The sequence below is a fragment of the Chiloscyllium plagiosum genome, chromosome 11 (assembly GCF_004010195.1).
Source record: "Chiloscyllium plagiosum isolate BGI_BamShark_2017 chromosome 11, ASM401019v2, whole genome shotgun sequence".
Lineage (NCBI taxonomy): Eukaryota > Metazoa > Chordata > Chondrichthyes > Orectolobiformes > Hemiscylliidae > Chiloscyllium > Chiloscyllium plagiosum.
Window position 1 is genome coordinate 4,964,216 of NC_057720.1, and position 14,043 is coordinate 4,978,258.

The window sequence follows — 14,043 nt, forward strand, 5'->3', positions numbered from 1 at the left end:
ACAAGAAAGGAGGTTTAAATAGTGCCCCAAAGGATGAGAGAGGGAGAGAGACAGACAGAGAGGGAGCGAGACAGACAGAGAGGGAGAGAGACAGAGAGAGAGAGAGAGGGAGAGAGAGGGAGAGAGGTGGAAAGACTGAAAGAGATGGAAAGTTTTATGGACGGATTTTAAAAAATTCTTTCATGGCCATTGGTTAGGCCACAGATGGAATACTGTGTGGAACATTAACCACCACACTATCAGAGAGATGTGAGTGCACAGGAGAGGATGCAGAGGAGATTCACCAGGATGTTACCTGGGACAAACAGTCTCAGTCATGAGGAGAGACTGGATAGGTTGGGTTGGTTTTCCCTGGAGCAGAGGAAACTGGGGAGCGGCAGGGGGAGTCTGATTGATGTCTACATGATTCTGAGAAGCATCTCCTGTGGCAGATGTTCCTAAGAATGGAGGGAATGAGTTTAAAGTGAAGAGTAAGTAGTTCAGAGCAGATCTGAGGAATTTTGTTCTGACCCAGAGGGTGGTAGAAAGATGGAGGATTCAGTATGAGAGAGTGGGGGAGACAGGTACTCTCACAACACTGAAGCAGCAGCTTCATGGGAGTAGTGTACTTTGATGTTTATTGGTCAGCACAGACATGGTGGGCTGAAGGGCATGTTTGTATGCTTTGAGACTCTATGATTTATATCTGAAGCTATGAGGAAACAAGTTTGCATCATTGATTAGACAACCATTTATTACCCGTCCCTACTCGCTCCTGGAGAAGGTGGGGATGAACTGCCTTCTTGAAACGCTGCAGTCTGTGTCCTCAGGGAGGGAATTCCAAGATTTTGACCCAACGATAGTGAAGGAACCATCTGCCTTTATTCCTGATGAAGGGCTTCTGCCCGAAATGTCGATTTCGCTGCTCCTCGGATGCTGCCTGAACTGCTGTGCTCTTCCAGCACCACTCATCCAGAATAGATTTCCCAGTCAGGGTGGGGTGTGACTTGGAGGGGAACGTTCAGGGTGGTGGTGTTCCCATGTACCTGCTGCTCTTGTCCTTCTAGATGGAAGTGGTTGTGGGTTTGGAAGGTGCTGTCTGAGGTGCCTTGGTGAATTGCTGCAGTGCAGCTTGTAGTTGTACACACTGCTGCAACATAGGGTCGGTGGTGGAGGGAGTGGCTGTAGATGCAGTGTCAATCAAACAGGGCCTGCTTTGTCCAGGATAGTGTCGAGCTTCTTGAGTTTTGTTGGGGCTGCCCCCATCCAGACAAGTGGAGAGTATTCCCTCACACTCCTGACTTGTGCCTTGTAGATGGTGGACAGGCCTTGGGGAGTCAGGAAGTGAGTTACTGGCTACAGGATTCCTAAACACTGTATTCCTAATGGTGAGCCCAGTTGAATTTCTGGTCAATGGTAACTCACAGCACATTGATAGTGGGGGGCTCAGTGATGACAACACCATTGAATAGTGCGGATGCAGAACCTTCGGTCTAACCAGTCCATGCTGACCATAATCCCAAAATAAACCAGTCCCACCTGCCTGCGCTTTGTCCATATTCATCCGAACATTTCTTATTCATGTACTTATCCAAATGTCTTTTAAACACTATAACTGTACCCATATCCACCACTTCCTCTGGAAATTCATTCCACACACAAACCACCCTCTGTGTGAAAAAGTTGCTCCTCATGTTCTTTTTAAATCTTTCTCCTCTCACCTCAAAAATATGCTCCCTAAGCTTGAAATCCCCCAACCTTGGGTAAAGACATCTGCCATTCACCTTATCACACCCCTCGTGATTTTATAAACCTTTAGTGGGCAGCATGGTGGCACAGTGGTCAGCACTGCTGCCTCACAGCGCCAGAGACCCAGGTTCAATTCCCGCCTCAGGCGACTGACTGTGTGGAGTTTGCACGCTCTCCCAGTGTCTGTGTGGGTTTCCTCCGGGTGCTCCGGTTTCCTCCCACAGTCCAAAGATGTGCAGGTCAGGTGAATTAGCCATGCTAAATTGCCTGTAGTGTTAAGTAAGGGGTAAATGTAGGGGTATGGGTGGGTTGCGCTTCGGCGGGTCAGTGTGGACTTGTTGGGCCGAAGGGTCTGTTTCCACACTGTAATGTAATGGAATCTAATCTTTATAAGGTCACCCCTCAACCTCCAACACTCCAATGAAATAAGTCCCAGCCTATCCCTAGAAATTAAACCTTCCATATCCAGCATTATCCTGGTAAATCTTTTCTGAAACCTCTCCAGGTTGATAATATCGTTCCTAAAACAGGGGAGACCAGAACTGGACACATTACACCAGAAGAGGTCTCAGTACTGTCCCATAGTACCTTAACATGACGTCCCAACCCCTATATTCAATGGTCTGAGCAGTGAAGGCAAGCATGCTAAACAGTTTCTTAAATACCCTGTCTACCTGTGACACAAAATTCAGAGAATGGTGTACTTGAACCCCTTGGTCTCTGTTCTACAACACTCCCCGCTACTTTTAATTGTATAAATCCTGCCCCATTGTTTGGTTACCAAATTGCAATACCTTGCATTTAACTAAATTACCATATATACTCATGTAAAAGCCAAATGTTTTAGACTATCTTTTAAAGGTTAAATTTATGGGGTCCACTATTACACGGATACTACTCTTGAGGGGCTGAAATACAGTCCGAAACACCATTTCATTATCAGAAACCCAACTGATCTCCAGACAGATAAAGAAAAATACAACAAATTATAATAAGCTGAACTGCACACAAAGGGAGGTTGTCATCTGACTCTGACCTGCTGCATCAGAAACTTTTATACCGAGTTGGTGTGAATTGTAAATCAAAACACATGATAGCCCGAAACATTGCAACACTTACATCCAGGATAATACCAATCGCTCACAAAATCATCATCTGTTATTTGTGAACAACTCAGGTTGACTGTTATATGAGATACACAGAAAATTCCAGATTTTTTGCCCAAAATTGGGGATCAAATTTTACATGAGATCGACTGTTACTTGAGCATAGACCATAAACTCCATCAAGGCAAAAACTGAGGGCTGCAGATGCTGGAAACCAGAGTCTAGATTAGAGTGGTGCTGGAAAAGCACAGCAGGTCAGGCAGCATCTGAGGAGCAGGAAAATCGATGTTTCGGGCAAAAGCCTTTCGTGATGAAGGGCTTTTGCCCGAAACGTCGATTTTCCTGCTCCTCGGATGCTGCCTGACCTGCTGTGCTTTTCCAGCACCACTCTAATCTAAACATAAACTCCATCTGCCATTCTTCAGCCCACTGCAGATGGTCACTGTCTGGCATTTATGTGGCATTCATGTTATTTGTCACTTGTCAGTGCAGATTTGGATACTGTCCGGATCTTGCTGCATTTGGACATGGCCTGCTGGACATCTGATGGGCTATCAAATGCTTTGAAACCCTCAGCAGAACTGGAGCTGAGAATTCTGTAAAGGTTCCAACAAACCAAACTTACCTGTTCCTGGAAGGCGACAGCCTGGTCTTCAAAGCCAGCTTTCTTGAAATAATTGAAAACGTCTAAAATTGTCCATTCCGCAGGATCAAGCAGCTTCCCATTTTCTGTCGGGCTGTGGAGGTATAAAGATCAGATTAAATAATGAACAAGGAACTGCAGTCAGGCCTTTGGGGATTAGAAACCCAAGGGTGTAGTGCTGGAAAAGCACAGCAAGTCAGGCAGCAGCCAAGGAGCAGGAGAATCGACGTTTTGGGCAAAAGCCCTTCATCAGGAATGAGGCTGTGCCAAGTTGGAGTGTTGGGATTGGGATAATGTGGGGGGGTGGGGGGGGAAGAGGGGAAATGAGGAAGCTGTTGAAATCCATATTGATCCCGTGTGGTTGCAGGGTCCCAAGGCAGACTATGAGGTGTTCCTCCTCAAGGCGTCAGGTGGTAACGGTTGGGCGTTGGAGGCGGCCCAGGACCTGCCTGTCCTTGACGGAGTGGGAGGGGGAGTTAAGAGTTCAACCACGGGGCAGTGGGGTTGGTGGGTGCGGGTGTCCCAGAGATGTTCTCTGAAAATGATCCGCAAGAAGGCATCCTGTCTCTCCGATGTAGAGGGGACCACAACGCGTGCAACAGATGTAGCAGATGACATTGGTAGAGGTATAGGTAGATTTCTGATGGATGTGGAAGGAGCCCTTGGGGCCTTGGATGGAGGTGAGGGGAGTGGTGTGGGTGCAGGTTTAGCCCTTCCTGCTGTGGCAGGAAGGGCTAAACCTGGGACTTTGAGGTGGAACTGGTTCCTCATTTCCCCTCCCCCATATATCCCAGTCCCAAGCTTCCAACTCAGCACCACCCTCTGGATCTGTCCATCATTGCCCCCTACCACCACCACCCCCGACCTATCACCTTCTTCCTCATCTTCATCCACCTATCGCTTTCCCAACTACCTTCCCCCCAATCCCACCCCCCTCCCATTTATCTCTCAGCCTCCTTGGCCCTCAAGCCTCATTCCTGAAGAAGGGCTTATGCCCGAAATGCCGATTCTCCTGCTCCTCAGATGCTGCCTGACCTGCTGTGCTTTTCCAGCACCACTCTCTTGGCTCGGAGATCCAGCATCTGCAGTCCTCACTTGCTCCCGATTAGAAACCCAACCCTGAGATCCTGCAGCATTACACAAGATAGAGGTTTAAGGTCCAAAGTGCTATCCTGTAGCAGAGAACTTGAGAATTACCACAAAGGAAAAGGCACATTTTGTCAAAGGCCCCTTATCATTCATTATACAAAATGAGCAAGACAAAAAGCTTTGATAAAAGTTCTGCTTTTTCCAACAATAGATAGATTCAAGATAATGGTCACAAAATCAGAATGGAGGTAAGAACTGAAAATATTGTTCCTGTTGCAGTCTAGAATGTACTGCCTGAAAGGAACAGGTTCTGGAAGAATTTTCATAGGGAAGCTGCAAGTAATAGAATCTCTACAGCATGGGAGCAGACCATTTGGCCCATCAAGTCCATACTGGACCTCCTAAGAGCATTCTACTCAGACCAATCCCACAACTCTGCATTCCGCATGGCTAATCCACCTAGTCTACACACTATGGGGCAATTTCCCATGGCCAATCCATCTAATTTGCATATCTTTGGGACTGTGGGAGGAAACCAGAGCACCCGGAGGAAACCCACGCAGACACGGGGAGAAAGTGCAAACTCCACACAGTCAGTCGCCTGAGGCTGGAATTGAACCCGGGTCCCTGGCACTGTAAGGCAGCAGTGCTAACCACTGAGCCACCAAGCCACCCCAATAGTCCAAAGGTTGGGTTGCTGGCACCCAGGAACATAAATGGTAACAGCAAAAACTCTGAAATAAAAAATGGCAGAAAACCAACAAACCTTTGAAAATGGAAATAAAAATACTGAGGTGAAGAGAAAGAAATAAAGGTTACTTTATTGTTTTTTTAGATGGTATGTGCGTATTTATAAAGGAGAAAGTGAGGACTGCAGATGCTGGAGATCAGAGCTGAAAATGCGCAGGTCAGGCAGCATCCAAGGAGCAGGAGAATCGACGTTTCGGGCATGAGCCCTTCTTCCTGATTCTCCTGCTCCTTGGATGCTGCCTGACCTGCTGCGCTTTTCCAGCAACACATTTTCAGCTGTGCGTATTTATAAAGCAAGCTTATGCAATGGGATATGTCTGCACTGTCATCATTGGAAAGGGGAAATGTTCAGGGCGATGGGGAAAGAGCAGAGAGGGGAGGTGGGGGGAGCAGCTTGGGGGCAGGAAATGGTGCTTTTTGTGTCAAATCTACATCCTGCCGCATGAAATTCTGAGCAGCTGTCTGCTTGTGACACATTTTATGTCTCTGCCGATGCCCGCTCCTGTTCCTGACCCCTCATTGACCGTTCTGACCTCCCACTCCAAGTGACCCTGGTTTGTGCTGGGTGTGACCGCCCTCAGGACTCTATTCCTGGGAAGAGAGAGCTGTCCTCGGAGGAACACTGGGCGATTTGGATTTCTAACAGCTGAAGTTGAGAAAAAAAACAACTTTGCTTTTAAAATGTGTAAGATCCGGCGGTGGGGGGGGCCTGACATGGTGGATGCTCAGACTCTGGGGCTCAGGGATGAGGGGACACAATCTCAGAAAAAGGGCTCTCCTTTCTCAAGCCTAAGTTTTCTTTTCCTCTCTCAGAGGGTTGAGTGTCTGTGGACTTCTCTTGTCCAGAACATTACTCAGGGAGGGCTGGATAAATTCTTGACTCACAAAGGGAGTCAAAGGTGACTGGACGGTTAGCAGGAATCCAGGCTGGGGCCACAATGAATTGGCCATTACTTTGTTGAATGTTGAAGCAGGCTCAAGCGGCTGAATGGCCTACTCCCTATCTCCTGACTCAGGTATTAGTTAGCAGCAAGGTGTTAAGTGTGGAGGGTTCTAATTATAACAATAAATGCCCATGCAAAACAATTATGGGGCAGAACGGTGGCTCAGTGGTTAGCACTGTTGCCTCACAGCGTCAGGGACCCAGGTTCGATTCCAGCCACAGGCCACTGTCTGTGTGGAGTTTGCACATTCTCCCCATGTCTGTGTGGGTTTTCTTTCACAGTCCAAAGATGTGCAGGTCAGGGTGGATTGGTCGTGCTGAATTGCCCATAGTGTCTAGGGATATGTAGGTTAGGTGGGTTAGCCATGGGAAATGCAGCATTATGGGGTGAGCTTGGGTAGGATGCTCTTCGAAGGGTCAGTGTGGAGTGGCCTGTTTCCACACTGTAGGGATTCTATGACCTGTGACCCTGCTATCCCAAACCACAGTGCTTCCACACAATGTGGTGCCACAAAGGTCACATGAAAAAATTCAAAACACAACAGTGAGCTGGTATAATTTGGACGGAGCTCTCCGAAACGCTGAAGGAAGCTGGTTTTATCACAACGTCGCAAATCGAATGGGATAAATACCAGCGGGGCGAAAAGAAGCTGGGGTTGCAGGAGTGGGACTGTTCCGATTCACATGGGATAAGACTGCAGAAAGCTACAGGGCAGAGGGATTAGTGTATCCTGGTGCATGAATCACAGGTTAGCATCCAAGTTCAACAATAGGGAAAGCAAATGGGATGTTGGCCTTTATTTCAAAGGAAATGGAATATAGAAGTTGGGAGGTTTTGCTAAAACTATACAAGGCACTAGTCAGACTGGTTTTGGGCCCCCTATCTAAGGGCAGATAAACTCTGTTGGAGAGAGTCTGAGAATGCTCACTTGATTGATCCCAGGTATGGAAGGACTGTCTCACGGAGGAGAGGTTGAGTAGATTGGGCCTTTATTCAATGGAGTTTAAGAAAATGGGAAGTGACGTTACTGAAAGAGATTCTCAGAGCAGAGTAAATGTAGAGTTTCCCCTTGTACGAGAGTCCAGGATCAGAAGGCAGAATCTCAGAGTTAATGGTTAAATAGTTAAGACTGAAATGAGGAGGGATTTATTATCTCAGAGAGTGGTGAACTGGTGGAATTCTTTCCTGCAGAGGGCTGTTGAGGCTGGCTCAGTCAGTATATTGAAGGCTGACAGAGGGAGATTTTTAATCAATGAGCGTACCAAGGGTCATGGGGGAAAGGCAGGAAAGTGGAGTTGAGGATTATCAGATCAGCCATGATCATATTGACCAATGGGATAGACGTTTGATGGGCTGAATGGCCTACCTCTGTCTCCATATCTTATGGATAGCTCTTTCAAAGAGCTAGTACAGATACAGAGGAACCTCAATTATCTGGCAAGATCACCAGGTCACGATGCTTGGCTAAACTATGATATCCAGCATTTGATCAACCAAACGAAATACTTCCCGCCTGTGCCCTTCGGATAATCAAGGTTCCTCTGCATAACGAACCAAACGTCCTCCTTCCCCACTATATTATTCTTCAATTTTATCATAGAATGGCTAGGTGGATTCCACACTAACATTCAGCCCACTGAGTCTCGCTGACCCTCCAAACAACATCATATCACCCCCTATCCCTATAACCCACATTTCCCATGGCTAATCCATCTAGTCTGCACATCCCTGCTCACTGTGGGCAATTTCCCACGGCTAACCCATCTGACCTGCACATCTTTGGACTATGGGAGGAAATCAGAGCACCCAGAGGAAACCCATGCAGACAGAGGGGAGTATGTAAAACCTCCACCCAGACAGTCTCCCGAAGCTGGGAGTGATTCCGGGTGCCTTGAAATCTTCCTTCTGTGCGCACTGCTGTGGGCATACATTATCTTTCCACAAGATATTTTTTGAAATAAATGCGTTAAGGTAGCTTTGGAATTCAGCTTTAGTTAAAACATCCAGTTATTCATTTAACTAGTTTAGAGGCAAGCTAATTTGATTTCATCAGGTTCAACCAGAGAATGACATGGGATTGGTGGGTACACAGTGACAGGACTGTATCATTTCTACCCAGAACAACTTTTTATTCAGGGGATGGTCCAGTGGCATTATCCCTGGAATGTTGATCCAGAGACCATCCAGGCATCCAGACTCTAATCCCCCCACAGGCATCCAGACTCTAATCCCCCCACAGCAAATGATGGAGTTTAAATTCGATAAACACCCAGAATTAAAAATCTAAAGATGACAATGAAATTGTTGTCAATTGTCAGGAAAAGCCCATCTGCTTCACTAATGCCATCTTTACCTGGTCTGGCCTACATGTGACTCCAGACTCTTAACTGCCCTGTGGGCAATTAGATTAGATTACTTAGTGTGAAAACAGGCCCTTCAGCCCAACAAGTCCATACTGACCTGCCGAAGAGCAACCCATCCCCCTACATTTACCCCTTCACCTAATACTACAGGCAATTTAACATGGCCAATTCACCTAACCTGCACATTTTTGGAAACCGGAGCACCCAGAGGAAACCCACGCAGACATGGGGAGAATGTGCAAACTTCATACAGAATTGCCTGAGGCGCGAATTGAACCCGGGTCTCTGGCGCTGAGAGGCAGCAGTGCTAACCACTGTGCCACCGTGCCGCCCGGGATGGCTAATAAATGCTGGCCTAGATACTGACATCTACATCTTTTTTAAAATGTAGTTTTTGAGGCAGTCATCCTTTGGGAGGTGGTTTATTAGTTAATTTTATTGCAAAAGAAAGAGAACATTGGGACACTGGAGTGTTGATAGATAGGAAGCAGAGATCACTAATGCTACACTCTGAGTAAACCTTGCTTTAATATTGACTCGTGGGAACAGATGCCAGGTTGCCCCTGGAGAAGGTGATGGTGAGCTTCCTTCTTGAACTGCTATGGTCATTATTGCCTATTGTGAGAGCTGCATTAGTCAGAGGGAAATAGGTCTGGGTGGGTTCCTCTTCGGAGGGTCAGTGTGGACTTAAGAGTCATAGAGATGTACAGCATGGAAACAGACCCTTCGGTCCAACCCGTCCATGCCGACCAGATATCCCAACCCGATCTAGTCCCACCTGCCAGTACCCGGTCCATATCCCTCCAAACCCTTCCTTATTCATATACCCATCCAAATGCCTTTTAAATGTTGCAATTGTACCAGCCTCCATCACTTCCTCTGGCAGCTCATTCCATACATATACCACCCTCTGCGTGAAAACGTTGCCCCTTTTATATCTTTCCCCTCTCATCCTAAACCTATGCCCTCTAGTTCTGGACTCCCCGACCGCAGGGAAAAGACTTTGCCTATTTACCCTATCCATGCCCCTCATAATTTTATAAACCTCTATAAGGTCACCCCTCAGCCTCCAACACTGCAGGGAAAACAGCCCCAGCCTATTCAGCCTCTCCCTACAGCTCAAATCAGAGTCCTTGTGTATATTTAAATCTGAGAGAGAAAGAGATTCTTGATCAGTCGGGGAATCAAGGGTTATGGGGGAAAAGGGCAGGAAAGTGGATTGTGAGGAAAGTTGGATCAGCCATGATCCTATTGAATGGCAGAGCAGGCTTGAGGGGCAGAATGACCTCCTCTTGTTCCTACTTATTACAGTAGTATTACAACTGTGAGAGCCACACAGTTGATACCATTGCAATCAGGGTAAGGAATGAACGCCTAGGAGGAAATGAGAACTGCAGATGCTGGAGATCAGAGTCGAGAGTGTGGTGCTGGAAAAGCACAGCAGGTCAGGCAGCATACGAGGAGCAGGAAAATCGATGTTTTGACCTAAGCCTTCCTGATGAAGGGTTTATGCCTGAAACGTCGATTCTCCTGCTCCAAGGAATGGACCCCTGTCTGGGTCAGCTGAATACAGTGTGTTTGATACAACAGAATCATGATAACAAAATCAAACCAAGACCCAGTCATCGCTCCCGACCTGAAGTTTCAGGGCCGCACTGCCATGGATGGAGCTGTAACGTGCACCTACCTTTTCGTTGAGCCACTTTCGATAGTCTCCATCTCGACAGGGGACGCTGAGGGGGTGGGGAGACAGGAGGCTCCTCGTAATTCAGGAACTGAAATAACAGGGGAACAAGTTACATCACGGAGCTTTGTGTTGGGATATTTCAAATTTAAGGCATTCCTTAGAAGAGGTGAAATTCAGCAAATAAAGGTACATTTTCACAGAATCCCTACAATGTGGAAGCAGGCCATTCAACCCATACCAGCCCTCCAAATAGCATCCCACCCAGACCCACCCACAGTACACTACACTATCCCTGTAACCCTGCATTTCCCCTAGTTACCTCACCTAACCTACACACCCCAGAACATTATGGACAATTTTGCATGGCCAATCCACCCTAACCTGCACACCTTTGGACTATGGGAGGAAACTGGAGCACCCGGAGGAACCCCACACAGACACTGGGAGAATGTGCAAACTCCACACAGACAGTCACCCGAGGCTGGAATTGAACCTGGGCCCCTGGCGCTGTGAGGCAACAGTGCTAACCACTGAGCTACTGTACCACCCCTTGCTTCAGTCTATCCCTTTAAGAAACAATGAACTCGGTATTCAGAAAATCAACAGCAAAGGGAAAATGCAATTAAGATTCAGTCGCAAAATTAACATGCCCTTTCTGCAGAAGCCCCACTAGATTTATTACACAGCATCAATCAAACTCGACGTTTTCACTTGCTTGTATCCCTGAGGAAATAACAGTTGTTAAATCTGTTTGTGGTCTCAATGTTCCTCATTATCCACCTCCCAAAAACCCCCCAATTTTCTCTAACCCTGGGCTGGAGTCTTACCTCTCAAAAAACAAACCAAAGTACCTTCATTTCCCTAATGGAAAGGGGTCACTGCAGTGACATTTCTATTAAACAATGCTGCTTTGCCAGTCACATTGACTGACTAATATTGCTTTCATTAAACCAAGTATTTAGTATAGCCTCATCACTTAGCTCGAACTGCTATAATGTAATGTAAAAGACCACTTGAAATCAACTTCCAAAAGCAATTAATACACTTGAGTTAATTAGCATGCATAATGAGATCCAAATCAAGCTTCAAATTCTCTTTTAATAAACTGCAGTTAGAACAATTACAATCTTCCCCACCTTTTCCCTGATTTTCCTAGCTCCTCCACTCCTGCGAACAATGAAGTTTTGGCATGAGCCAGACGTCATCTCCAGGACCATAGCTACACACAGGGAGATAACAATGATGGCGATGGTGCCTAGTCTAAGCCTCTCTTCATGGGAACACTACCTTCGGGTACAGACAGAAACCCGTACAAGGTCTGAGCCATGGGGCAGATTCGGGGAAGGCATGGGAATGTTTGTGATTGGTTTCCATGTCTCCAATCCCAGGAATGGGATGGGGCCAGTGCCTCTGGCCCTGTCCGATGAGGGAGCTCGGTTAAAGGACACATCGAAAAGGCTGGTCACCAATTCTTGGTCAGGGGCCAGGGACCAGGGGTGTGGAGGGGGGAACAGGAATGTAACTGGAGGCAGCTGAGAGGAAAGGACAGAGAGAGAGAGAAAGAGACAGTGATAGACAGAGAAACAGAAAAGGAGAGAGAGAGAGAGAGAGAGAGAGAGAGAGAGAGAGAGAGAGAGAGAGAGAGAAGTATTCTTGCGATAGGCATGTAAATGTAAACAGACTGGTCTGTCTCTGCTGTCTGGAGGAGGAGAGCGCAGCAATGCAGGGAAAAGCTCAATGATCCTCCTCACTCTGTCTGTGTAAGGGCCACCATCTTCTCCCGGGTACTTCACACTCAGTCTGCCACTGCCCTCCCTTCATACCAAACCTATCTCCCCTCACTCACTATCAGCCATCCCAAACCCAGACACCCTGAACCCTACATGCCTCATGCCCTACTCACTCACTCAGGACACCTCTCCAACATTACAGCAGGAATAGCTGCCTCACTCTCACTCCGAGGAGAGAAGCCCTCGGAAGGGGCAGAAAGACACACGATGGGTGGTGGGCTGCCTCACCCTTTACCTAGAAACGAACCAGTCTCTGAGCGTCCCGAGGGTCTGATTGGCCGTGTCCAAGCTCCTGGACTGATCTCAGAGGCTGCCCTTGACCTATTGTGCTAGGACCTGCTCAACAAAGACTCCTGATTGGATTGGGTACTGGGATCAACTGTGGCTGTCTTCCTGGCCTTCTGTCTGTGCCCAACAGCAGTGACTGAGCCTGGTATCTCTGCCTGAGGAGGAAAGGTGCAAAAATAAGGCAATGCAAGGCAGAGAAGGGGTCTGAGGTGGAGTGTGAGGGAATGCTGTGACAGTGAGTGGAGAGTTAGCCTGGTGCCAGCCCTGAGCTTGGGTGGGGGTGGGGGGTGGGGGGGGAAATGTCCTTGAGCACACTGTGTCCTTGCTGTAGTGTTAGTTCTCATCATGCCCTGACTGAGGTGTAGAATGGACTGTAAAATGAATCAGACATGCCATGAGGGTTCCTTGAGGTTGGCACATTTCAGATGCCAACGTCAGAGGATGGGAGCACCCAGAGATGTCAGTGCCTACCAAGGTGATGCTTCAGAGCAAGCAGTGAGTTGAAGTCACCAAGTTCCCTCCACAACCTCCAAAATGAGAATTCTCAGGGTCCAGTTTGTCGGAGCCAATGGTAAGATTGAAAGCTGCATATTCATGTGCTGTTAATGAAGTTGTTAACAAACAATAATCAATCTCCCTTCAAAGGCACCTCCTTACTGCTATGCGAGAATCACATTGTTACTGAGCGAGAATCCCCATCGCCGCTGAGTGAGAATCCCCATTGCTGCTGAGCGAGGTTCACGGCTAGATATCTGGGATTTAGAAGAGGCAGTTCCGAGCCTCAGAGAGGCCTCATTGGACTTTCTCGTGTGATTGTTACATTTCTTGCCATTGCCCACGTCATTCAGGCCCTTTTAAGATTATGCCTTCAGAGTTTTCACCTTCTAGTCAGTGTCTTCAATGCACATGTTGGCCCAGACAGTTCTGAGAGACAGCTCCTCCTGTGTTAGAGGGGCCTAGCTGAAGTGTTCCTGGACAATCCCAAAGATTGCTATTTTCCTTGCCCAATGTGGACAATTCTTAATCTACCTCCTCCACTTCCTGGTGTCATCCAGGATCTCTGCCTTTGCATGCTCCACACCTCCCCCTACTGGGCCACATGGGAGTGTACAGGCACCAGATAACACCACCTAGTCCTGATTGCCTGCTCAACTATGGCTCAAGTGAACAGGTGGCTTCGGGCCTGTACATCTTGGAGTCCCATAGAGGAGTGAACAACCATCATGTCAAGAGATCGCCTCTAAAATCCTTCCAAAAGGCTTGCAGGAATGAATGAAGAGAACTAGCAGCCTAGATTGGCAGAGGATAAAGGAAGCCTGGCAGCTGCCAGAAAGGCAGGGGTGGACACAAGAGGAACAATTCTTTGTTCTTCCAAGGATGCAGGAGCGTGAGAAAGGCTAGCATTTGCTGCCTGTCCCTAATTGCCCTGAAATGGGCAGCTTGTTTGCTCATTCCAAAGGGCAGTTCAGAATCAACCACTGGAATCTGGAGTCATGTGTAGGCCAAACCAGACCAGGTATGTGAAAGGCAAAAAAATGGCCCTTGAAGACAGAAACAGGGGAATATATTATGGGGAACAAAGAAATGGCAGAAGAGTTGAATTGGTACTTCAGATCTGTGTTCACTGGGGAAGACACAAGCAATCTCCCTGAGGT

General features: G+C 47.5%; 1 protein-coding gene across 6 annotated transcripts in view; it reads right to left on the minus strand.

Annotated features, from left to right (window-relative positions):
* The window catches only part of samd13 (sterile alpha motif domain containing 13), a 133,909-nt gene that overhangs the window by 7,186 nt on the left and 112,680 nt on the right, over positions 1–14,043 (minus strand). For all 6 annotated transcript variants that reach the window (XM_043698619.1, XM_043698617.1, XM_043698618.1 and 3 more), the window contains 2 exons: positions 10,311–10,398; positions 3,460–3,571 (listed from right to left, as the gene is read on the minus strand). In XM_043698619.1, coding sequence (XP_043554554.1) covers positions 3,460–3,571; positions 10,311–10,398 — 200 coding nt within the window. The remainder of the gene's footprint in view (positions 1–3,459; positions 3,572–10,310; positions 10,399–14,043) is intronic.